The sequence below is a fragment of the Zootoca vivipara genome, chromosome 3, assembly GCF_965207765.1.
Source record: "Zootoca vivipara chromosome 3, rZooViv2.hap1.1, whole genome shotgun sequence".
NCBI classification, from domain to species: domain Eukaryota; kingdom Metazoa; phylum Chordata; class Lepidosauria; order Squamata; family Lacertidae; genus Zootoca; species Zootoca vivipara.
Genome location: NC_142586.1, coordinates 102,594,163 through 102,605,270, shown reverse-complemented (window position 1 = coordinate 102,605,270; position 11,108 = coordinate 102,594,163). Strand labels below are relative to the sequence as shown.

General features: G+C 45.7%; 1 protein-coding gene and 1 long non-coding RNA gene across 2 annotated transcripts; one reads left to right on the top strand and one right to left on the bottom strand.

The window, feature by feature from the left end:
- Positions 1-2,068: 2,068 nt before the first annotated feature.
- On the bottom strand, positions 2,069-4,624 carry LOC148686386 (uncharacterized). Its single transcript, XR_015949168.1, has 2 exons — positions 4,573-4,624; positions 2,069-2,628 (listed from the first exon to the last, which is right to left on the bottom strand). It is a non-coding gene; the product is annotated as an uncharacterized LOC148686386 (long non-coding RNA).
- Positions 4,625-7,229: 2,605 nt separating this feature from the next.
- On the top strand, positions 7,230-10,592 carry PTCRA (pre T cell antigen receptor alpha). The gene is made up of 4 exons (XM_088666787.1): positions 7,230-7,318; positions 8,605-8,928; positions 9,341-9,382; positions 10,456-10,592. The coding sequence occupies exons 1-4, from the start codon at positions 7,252-7,254 to the stop codon at positions 10,590-10,592; spliced, it is 570 nt and encodes a 189-aa protein (XP_088522913.1). The 5' UTR covers positions 7,230-7,251.
- Positions 10,593-11,108: the final 516 nt, after the last annotated feature.

Genomic DNA, 11,108 nt, shown 5'->3' with positions numbered 1-11,108 from the left:
TTTGACTCCCCGTGAAGCTCACTTTCATTTCTGAAATAAAGCAGAGACACTATTCTGCATCCAGGAAGAAGCAAATGCCTCTTCTGCCACACACCAGCCATGCAACATGGTCCCTTAATTCCTCATCAAACGACAGGAGAGCCCCAAGGTTCCTTTCGCCTCTGAAGACCAAGTTATGACTGCCTGGTAAAATACTGAAATGGATACAGCTCTCTCCTTAATAAGAAACCAGGGTGGTGAGTTGCTTGTTTCAGTCTTGTAGACTGGATAAGCACAATCGAGAATCATATACTAGTTTTCTTTCCTTCTTTCCTGTTCCTGAACCTTTGCATATTGTCCCTAGTTACATGCTTCCTTCTTCTAAATTGCTAATATTCCATCAGTAGGAACACCCAGCTATGCAGCCATTAATGTCTTCAATATGATGATACAGGCACATCTTTCAAGCTTTCTCTTAAGGAATGGATCGGCAAGAACTGACAACTTCATTGTTTCAACTGCACTTTTTTAAAAAAAAGGTTTCCCAACAATTCTTTCACAATTATGGCCAAGCCCAGGCATCCCCAAACTGCGGCCCTCCAGATGTTTTGGCCTACAACTCCCATGATCCCTAGCTAACAGGACCAGTGGTCAGGGATGATGGGAATTGTAGTCCAAAACATCTGAAGGGCCAAAGTTTGGGGATGCCTGGCCAAGACAAAACAACTCAGGATGGTGCCTTGCAGCTAGGAACAGACAGGAATCTTTGCGCAACCTCTATTACCGAGGTCTTCAGCAGAGTCGCTGTTAGTGTCCCTCATAGTTCAAACCAGCTGCTGTACGTTCAGCATTGTGGGCCCAATCCTCTAGAACTCTTTTTCAGATGATATTCTGCTGTATTGAATTTCCAGCGTCCGGTGAAGACCTTTTTCATTGCAGCAAGCATTTTAAGTTTCATGATTTATTTTCTTATTACATTAGTGTGGGATTTTTTATTACAGTAGTTTTAACTGATTTTATTGTAACTTTTAAACTCTACACCACTAGGAGACGATGGTGTTAAAGGGCATACAAATTGATGGAATACAATGATAGGATTTTAAGGTACCCTGAAAGTCATTCAGTCCAACCTCCTGCAATGCAGGAATCTCAGCTAAATATCACAGTGGTGTCCCAAGTGCATGCCTCCCTCCCACATGGAGTTACTTTTCCCATAAAGACAAGTCAAGTCCCACACTCGGGGAAACGGTGTTTTAAGAGCGGGGACAAAATTTGCCCTCTAACCATGGCAATGGAGCCATACTGGCAAGGATCCTGCAAGGTCGATAATGTGCCTGTCTATGGATAAAAGAGATGCCCACGCCCGAGTCTCATATACACCCCGAAACCGCTGCCTCTTTGCACCCATCCTAAGAGTGGGAATTTTACAAGTAGCTATTTCCTAATGCAGCCTCAGCCACAGGTGCACTTCCATGAATTGCCTTTTGTGCTTTTGGTTAAACTGCAGCGTGTCGGTTACTCAGGTGCATCCTTTGCTTAGCTCACTGCCAGATGGAGGCCAGCTTTGTGGCTTAAGAGATGTCAACCAGCGGTTGCTTGAGCAGAAAGTTGAGGGTCTCTTATCTTTCTACACTCCCTTCCCATTTTGGGTTTAAGCTGCTTAAGACCTCTCTTAAAAACAGGCCCTTGCTATATAGCGCGTGCCAACAAGTGAGACCCAAAGTAGGCATCGTTAATTGGATTCTACTTTTTTCTGGCTACAGGAAAAGGCTTTCATTTAAAATAATATGAACTGCACAACTGCAATTGTATTCTTGAAAACACATGGGTGATTGGTGAAGCTTCAAAAGTCAGAAAGGCGGGGTGGGTATCTCAGTGTCCTTTCCTCTTCCCAGACTAGCAAAAGGACAATGCATTATATGAAATAAGATAATATACAAATTTGCTTAGTTTTCATAATTATACAAACTGCAGAATTCCACGTTTCTGGGTGCAATCTTTGGATTGCTTGCGTGCAGAAGCATTTTTTGGGTTCTTTCACACTACTCTTGTGATTTTAAATAAAGGACTGGCGGCCTTCGAAGCACACTTTAGTAAAGGACACATTTAATTATAAGTTGCAGAACTAATCCAATGCAATAGTAGCTTCTTGTCCTCAAGATCTATGACCATGCAAACCAGCAGAGTTTAAAAAACCCCAAAAAGTGCGCACACACAGAGCTCTTTTAAGTCCGCAAATCCATCAGGCTTGGTACTGATGGTTACTTCTGGTGTGGAAATAAGACAATAGGGCTTTCTAGTCACGATGGTTTGTTCTCCCAAGGTTTGGGTCTTCGGGCCATTTGAGATGGTGTAGGACTCCCATTTGTTGGAGTGATATTTAGCTTCTGCAGGCCAGGAATGTCTTGCCCAGCCTGGACCAGGCGGAAGATCTCAGAGAAAGACACAGAAGCACCTGGACTCTGAGGCTGGTCAGCTGGGCGCTCTTGAAGTTCTTCCTTCCTATCCTCCACAGTACTGAGAAGTGAGCTTGGTGTCCCTGATGCTGTGGATTCCATGGTTTGGTGGATGGATACCTGATGCCCAGCTGCAAGAACCAGCTGTCTAATGTTCAATGTTCACTTTGGTATCAGAGAAAAGGAAGCACACCTGAAAAAGAGACATTTTCCAAATTAAAAAGAGGGCAATTCAAATTCCAGGTCAGGTTCTTTCCAATTCTATAAAGGACTAAATTAGGCTTCCCCGCGAGTAGCTGTGGTCCACAATGTCTGGACCACAACATCTGGACCTCATCTCAATTCATAATCTTTATTTTATTCTAAAATATTAACATCATTTTTGTTTGCTTGCTACCACTTTGTTAGCTGCCTGAGGTGCATAAATAGATGTTAAAAGTGTGGAATATTTTATTTATATTTTCTTTTACAAATGAAATATGAATTTTATTTTATAAATAAATAAATAAGCAAACTCTTATCTGCTTATTTAAATAAATAAGGGCCTTCTTAGTAGCTGCTCCGAGTCTTTGGAAATCCCTCCCTAGAGAAGCTAGACTGGCTCCTTCCTTGTCCTTCCACCTGCAGGTGGAACTGACTGCTTTTAATTAAAGTACTAGTGCTGTGCTGTTTATTAAATTATTTTATTATAATGAATGCATGCACACACACACAAACACAAACATATAGTTTTAATTCTATTTATGCGTAATATTTATGCACCTGGTTTCCTGTACCCTCCAAGCGGTCTCCAGCCAAAAGCCCCCCCCCCCAAGTCTGGATGGCATTCCCCTTTTTCATGCATTTCAGCAGACCGCTCTGAAGCCAAAAAGCGTTTTTCAACCTCTCTGTTCCCCTCAGTTGCAGAAAACCTGGAAGGGGGCTTTACCATCGGAGATCGAACAAGAGCAGGAAAGGACGGGCGTGGGCAAGTGGGAGTAGTTACACGTACTTAAAAGCTCGGGTATCAAACAGTTGGGCATGAGCATCTGGGGGATAAACTAAAAGCGCATTGTACTTTTATGTTGTGGGCAATGCCCTGTGAACTTCGGGTGGAGGGCGGGAGACAAATTTAATAAATTAACAGCGATATACTGTAGTGAAATTTGGGTGAGGAAATGAACGAGTCCTGCTAAATCTCTTTAAAGTCATACCTCGGGTTAAGTACGCTTCAGGTGAAGTACTTTCAGGTTAAGTACTCCACAGACCCGGAAGTGTTTACTTCCGGGTTCCGCCGCGCGCGCATGTGCAGAAGCGCTCTATTGGCTTGGGTTAAGTACTTTTCGGGGTGCGAATGGCACCCTGGAACCAATTAAGTACTTAACCCGAGGTATCACTGTACTGTCTTTTATGTTCAGCTGTTTCATTGACATTAGTCTTAATGCCACTAAAACCCTTTATGGAAAAGGACAGCACCATTCACTTAAGAAGCATGCTGTTTGGTGGGGCTCACTCTTTCTGTGGGTGACTTGATCCTGCTCAAGACTTATGTTCAGGATGATGATGAAAGGAGCCTATAGGATGGAGCAAGCGGAATTTTTTTTCATCTACAATACTGTCTTATTTATTTTATAGTACTGTACATTGATTATTGCCTTCTTTTTATGGATCAATGGTCTCGTTAGACAGTAAAATTCGTGTTAGATTGCTGTTTTAGGGGGGTGTTTTTTTATCTCTGGAACAGATTAATCCACCTTCCATTACTTTCAATGGGAAAGTTCGCTTCAGGTTAAGAACGCTTCAGGTTAAGTACGGACTTCCGGAACCAATTAAGTACAGTACTTAACCCGAGGCACCACTGTATTTGGAAAGAGCAGCTCCAATCAGCTCCCTGTAGCTTGACAAACTAAAGGCTCTCTCTCTTTTTTTGGGGGGGGGGTGTGAACCCGCAGCGCCTATAAAGGGCTCTCAGCCCCGCCCCTCTCTCCCCGTTTACACGGAGGTAAGCGCCCCGCCGGTCTCAACCGGCCTACTCTGCAGGGAGGGAGCGGCCACGTGCCAGCCCCTTACATAGGCCCGCTGCCCCGCTCCCCCCCCAACGCCAAGGGTTGCCGAGAAGCGGAGCCCCCCCCCTAGGAGCCCCCCCGCGCGCCCTTACCCTTTGCAAGCCGAATCCCCGCAGCCGGGCTGCTCCACTCCGGACGAACGTCATGGAAAGCACCACCATGCCAGCGAAGGGGAGGCCGGGCCGTACCAAGAGCGATTTGTCCCTGGGGGAGGAGGCCTAGGAGGAAAGCTGCGCCTAACTCACTTCTTTCCCCGCCAGTCACAGACCAGTTCACAGTCCATAAATCCCGCAAGCTAAATTTAAATCGGCCAGCCGAGCTTTTCAATCGGGGAAGGGGTTGAATCTACATATCCAGCACCTGCAGACTGGATAAACAAACAAACAAGTAAAAAAGGGTTGTTGTTTTTCATGTGCAGGGTAAACCCATTGAAATCAATGTGCCCAACTTAGGCCTGGCTGCTAATTTCAGTGGGTCTACTTGGGGTACGCATAACCCCATACCTTCCAACATTTCTCTGATGAAGATAGGGACGTCCTATTCCATCAGCATAATGGTTTTATTCTTTATACCCCACCCATTAAACATTTTTTTAAAAAACTTCAAGAAAGAAGATTCCATCTAAACATTAGGAAGAACTTCCTGACAGTAAGAGCTGTTCGGCAGTGGAATTTGCTACCAAGGAGTGTGGTGGAGTCTCCTTCTTTGGAGGTCTTTAAGCAGAGGCTTGACAGGCATATGTCAAGAATGCTTTGATGGTGTTTCCTGCTTGGCAGGGGGTTGGACTGGATGGCCCTTGTGGTCTCTTCCAACTCTATGATTCTAACTTCCCTATACTGTACAGAGCTGCCTTCAGATGTCTTCTAAATGTTGTACACAGTCACGACTTATCTCCTTGGCTTGGGGGTCGCCTACCCTCCCCATACCCTCTCACATTTCTCTGATGAAAATAGGGACGTCCTAACGCATGAGTAAGGACCCAGGTGGTGCTGTGGGTTAAACCACAAAGTCTAGGGCTTGCTGATCAGAAGGTCGGCGGTTCGAATCCCTGCAACGGGGTGGGCTCCCGTTGCCCGGTCCCAGCTCCGAGCAGTTCGAAAGCACATCAAAGTGCAAGTAGATAAATAGGGACCGCTCCGGCGGGAAGGTAAACGGCGTTTCCGTGCGCTGCTCTGGTTTGCCAGAAGCGGCTTTGTTATGCTGGCCACATGACCCGGAAGCTGTCTGCGGACAAACGCCGGCTCCCTCGGCCTATAGAGCAAGATGAGCACCGCAACCCCAGGGTCGGACACGACTGGACCTGATGGTCAGGGGCCCCTTTACATTTAACGCATGGGTAGGCAAACTAAGGCCCGGGGGCTGGATCCGGCCCAAACGCCTTCTAAATCCAACCCGCGGATGGTCGAGGAATCAGCGTATTTTTACATGAGTGGAATGTGTGCTTTTATTTAAAATGCATCTCTGGGTTATTTGTGGGGCATAGGAATTCGTTCATTTCCCCCCCAAAAAATATAGTCCCCCCCCCAAGGTTTGAGGGACGGTGGACCGGCCCCCTGCTGAAAAAGTTTGCTGACCCCTGTAACATTTCAGTATAAAATCAGAAACTGGAGCGGCTTCTGTAAATCTGGGGCTGTCCCTGGAAAATAGGGACACTTGGAGGGTCTGATAGCACTGGATACTAAGACCCAATGGGTTGACCCTAACAGGGAATAGTGTGGAAGGAAAGCAGCTCAGGCCGATAAATTTTGCATCCTCTGGTCCCTAGAGCAGCTCATTGTGTACAGGTCCTCCCCTGAAAAGTCTCTTCAGAAGGTCTGGTCTGGGGACCTTCTTTATTTTATTTCATTTTATTTATTGCATTTCTCCAAGGAGCTCAAAGTGGCATACATGGTTCTCTCCTGCCTCGTTTAATCTCCACAACCACCCCGTGTGATAGGCTGGCAGAGAGAGACAGTGACTCACCCACCAAGGTCACCCAGTGAGCTTCAAGGCCCAGTGGGGAATTGAACCTGGTCTGATACTCCAACCACTGCACCACACAGTCCTATTGCATGCAATGGGACCACTTCTGAAAAGACATGGGCTGTACTGCATACTAAAAATATTAAAATCCTGCAGCACGAAAAGCTGAATTCTGCAGCTTGCATGACTCATGTAACCTGGACTACTCTCTACAAGTTTCTGTTATTGCATAATTAGTTTTTCAATTTCTCCCTATTTCACATGATCATGGATTGTTCTATGGGATACCAATATGCTACATGCATCATCCGCGATGCAGGCAAATAGTAGGATGATTTAATCAGGAAAATGACAGGAGTAAAATATATTTGAAACCATCCCTCAGCCTTGATCCAAAACTCTGTCCCCTAGCCCATTAACACTTAAAAAGCACAACAACACCTGAGAGACCCTGGTTAGAGACTTCCCATTTTGTGCCTTCCTTGGCTCTGAAATATTTGGGTGCATTCTGGATTCAGTGCTTTCCCTAGCAGGAGATATGTCTCTCAAATAAATGTGCAAGCTTTCGGAGTGCCACAGGACGCTGCAATTGTTATGTCAAGTTCTGGTGGTACTCACATAAGCCCGTCACACAGTTAAAATAATTTAAAAATCACACCAAAACACCTCCGTGGTTTACTAGGGAGCAGCTGCGCAACGGTTAGGTGTGGGAAAGGAGTACTGAGGTCAGAGAGGAAGAGAGGTGGGTTGAGCACATTGCCTGCTAGTCTTGCACACTCTCTGTTTGTGTAGCTGCTCATCCTCACAATATGTCAGCCGCTCTCTACCTTACGTTCCAGCACCTCCTGACCAGTGCAGCACTCCAGCTTCTGACCTGTGAGTAAAACACCATAGCTTATTTGCTTGCTTGTTGGGGGTCAGTGTGACAGTATCATTCGGGAGATGGGAGGGAGTCAATTTGCCCAATGAGTTATTTGAGTTTTTAAATAAGCAGGATGAAATAAAAGAACTTGGGATCTGGAAATTTTTAAAATTGTCCTACAGGGGCCTAAAGTCTGCACTAAAGTTTAGAGTCCAAACAGAAACAAAAGAAATTATATTTGACCAAAATTGTGCACTCAAAATAAATGATAGGACCGCAGAGTTGGAAGTGATCCCAAGGGTCTAACTCAGGCATCCCCAAACTTCGGCCCTCCAGATGTTTTGGCCTACAATTCCCATGATCCCTAGCTAACAGGACCAGTGGTCGGGGAAGATGGGAATTGTAGTCCAAAACATCTGGAGGGCCGAAGTTTGGGGATGCCTGGTCTAACTCCTTGCAATGCACACCATCCCCCATCCAATTTGAAACCATACCAAAGCCTGCATAGCTTTGCAAATGCAGTAGCAGTTTTATTGTTGCGCCACCATGCAAATCATTACAATAGAATGGGTAGTAGCTTAATTTTGCATCCTTTAGCCTTCAAAACCAGACATGGGGGTAGGCGTTAGCAGGAAGCAGAGTTTGTCCCAGCAGGAAGGAATGTTATAAAACCAAACAGGTAACCAATGCAAACCAGAGGTGCTCCTCTAAGGCCTGACAGAGCTGTTTGTTTGGAAACTTTTCAGAAGTGTCTTACACAACCTTTGGGGCTAGGCAAGTGAGCAGGAAGAGTGTTGCAGAGTGGGGTGCAGGGGAATCATTGCCACAAGTTCACCTGCCGGGACAACCCTTTCTGCCTAGGGGAGTTGCACCAACCCCTTGATCATTTACTGAATTGGACAGAAACCATGGGATGGGAAGAATCCCCGTTTTTATGGAAGACAGCTCAAAAGAAGTAAAATCCAAGCAAGGCTCCGTCAAGAAGAAAGATCCCCAAAAAACATTATCTACATAATTTGTGTACATAAAAATCAATAGCTCCCCAATCCACCTAACATTAGGAAGAACTTGCTGACAGTAAGAGCTGTTCGGCAGTGGAATTTGCTACCAAGGAGTGTGGTGGAGTCTCCTTCTTTGGAGGTCTTTAAGCAGAGGCTTGACAGGCATATGTCAAGAATGCTTTGATGGTGTTTCCTGCTCGGCAGGGGGTTGGACTGGATGGCCCTTGTGGTCTCTTCCAACTCTACGATTCTATGATTCTAAGTAGTTTTGCTCATGCACATTTATAATAAACTCTCAGCAGGTAGCTTATCTTGGAGCTTAAATGCAACACTGGCACCTCTGCTCCACGTGATAGTAAATGGCGAAAGGAAGACCCTGGTAATTTGTCTGGTGAACGATCTCTCCGAGGAAGCACTGGGGGCTGTTCGGTTTTCCAACGGAAATGGGAGCATGCTGGAGTCTTTCACCTATGGGATTTCTCGGGAAGACGATGGAACTTTCAGCAGTATCTCTCAACTCTCCATCAGCACCAAAGAATTTGGATCATGGAGTACAGTCGCTTGCTACGTCGCACCAAATGAAACTTCAAAGACATGGAGCACTACCTCCCTTCAACTCTCAGGTATTCGTGAATGGGGGGATTGGAGTATGGACTGTAGATGTACTTTTAGGAGCTCATAAATTAACAGTGCAACCCTATGCATGTCTAATTAGAAGTAAGCCCCATTGAGTTCAATGACTTACTCCCAGGTAAGCATGCATTGGAACGCATCCTCATTTATCTAAATTACTGTTATCCCGCTACACTTAAATCCTGCCTTTTTACCAATGAGCTCTCTCCTCTAACTGATGTGTCCTAATACAATCAATCAATCAGGACATTTATGCACAAATTCCAGGTGCTTCAAATCAGTAAATTAATAACCTGGAAACTTATGAGGCCATTAACACAACCAAGGCTTGTATAACAAAGCAGGCATGCTACCAATCTTTCCCTTGTAATGTCTTCTCTAAGTCTTAATTTTGCCTTACAGAAGAAAATATGGGAGATCTCTGCCTGAGTGAAAAGCCAGGAGGTAAGAGCAAGAATGCACACTCCTTTCTCAGTTATACTAAGAGCTCAGTGTTTGGACCCTTGTGCCATGACGAACAACTAGATTCCAGATTCATATATCCTTACAGAACACAATTTGAGCTATTATGAATGAAGCAGATTAGAGAGGAAGGCCACAGCTGCACACCTACAGGGTCGGTGCCAGAGGTCAGGGGGTCTTTGGCACAGTGTTGCCCATGCCCTCCACCCCCCAAGCGTTGGTTGGCATCCATCTGTCTCGGGGGACAATGGAACAGTGCACCTGTTGGAAGGTTACAGCGCCTGCTGTGGCTGTAGAGATTGACACAGGAAAGACATGTTTTGTTGCAGCTGGGGCAGATAAAGGCACTCTGTTGTGCAGATGCAGATCTGGTTGTTCTCTGTGCACTTTCCCAGTAGTCATTTCTTCTCTGGTCACTGCTATGGACGCACAACCAGACTGTGTGTCTCCAAGTGCTGCAGTCATCTGCAAGGGATTCCCACATGGTGGGGTTGGTGTTGCCAGCTTTCATATCACTTCTTTGTAGTGCCGATGTGCTCCGCCAACAGGCCTGGTGCCTGAAGCATGCTCCCAACAGAACACATCCATGGGGATCCTGCCATCTTCAATTCTGGGGACATGATGTGCCTGGGAATCAATTTTTGCTAACTGAATGAGAAATTGAGGATAAAAGACTTGGCAGGGCCTTGCGCCCAGAGACGAACAACAAAACCAAAGACAGAGCTAATGTAAGGACTGGTCACCCTTTGAGTGCTTGTAGAAGTAGGGAAAAGAGAATTAGCATTACAAAATCTGCTATCCTCTTGTTAAGAGTTAATAATGAAAAGTGTAAACTCTAAATTGTCTGGAACTACCTTACCAGTCAGATTACTGCTGTCTCTCCTGACACGTCTGATCACGCACTGGGCTTGGCAGCAATTAAGAGATAACGTTGGTAACATAGGCCTGTATTCAAAGTATTGGGACGGGAGGTGGGGAGCACATAAGTGGCTGGGAATATAGTTCTTCTGTGGATATTACACTTGCCGCCTTCTTTCTTCTTTTTGTGGTGGCAGCCCAAGAAGAATCATTGTTCACTGAAGATCTGCATAGCCGCTCACAGATCTTACTTCTTCTGGCTATCAGAATTTTGCTGTTCAAGTTGCTCCTGTTTGATGTGTTGATGACCTGCTGCATTGTTTACAAGAGGTAATGTTGGTCACAACATACAACGCATAGACCTAGTTCAGATATAAAGCTAAACCAAACCATGGCAAATGTGCAGTTTCCTGGATCACGGATTGTGGCAGCAGTGTGCCTTTCTCACTCTGCTGCTGCCACGCTACCCAGGGCTAGGCCATGGTTTGGTTTAGCACAGGCATCCCCAAACTTTGGCCCTCCAGGTGTTTTGGACTACAATTCCCATCTTCCCCGACCATTGGTCCTGTTAGCTAGGGATCATGGGAGTTGTAGGCCAAAGTTTGGGGATGCCTGGTTTAGCATCACATCCAAAGCCAGGCTCATGGTTTGCCTCACTTCAGACGAACCACAATGCTTGTTCTTGGTTTACTGCTCATGGTTTGTCTGGGGGGAAACACAAGCATAGGTTTGGATGTATTGCTAAGCCAAACCATAGTTCAGCCATGCAGAGGTGTAGGAAGGTCAAGTGGTACCCGGTGCAGTTTTTGTTTTTTTTGTCACACACACCCCCACTGATATTTTTTTTTAC

Bases quoted from the DNA above. Each gene is read 5' to 3' on its own strand.
- PTCRA (XM_088666787.1), top strand. From the start codon at position 7,252: ATGTCAGCCGCTCTCTACCTTACGTTCCAGCACCTCCTGACCAGTGCA. The intron at 7,319-8,604 runs GTGAGTAAAACA...ATAAACTCTCAG, and splicing joins AGCACTCCAGCTTCTGACCT to CAGGTAGCTTATCTTGGAGC. The intron at 9,383-10,455 runs GTAAGAGCAAGA...TTGTGGTGGCAG, and splicing joins CCTGAGTGAAAAGCCAGGAG to CCCAAGAAGAATCATTGTTC.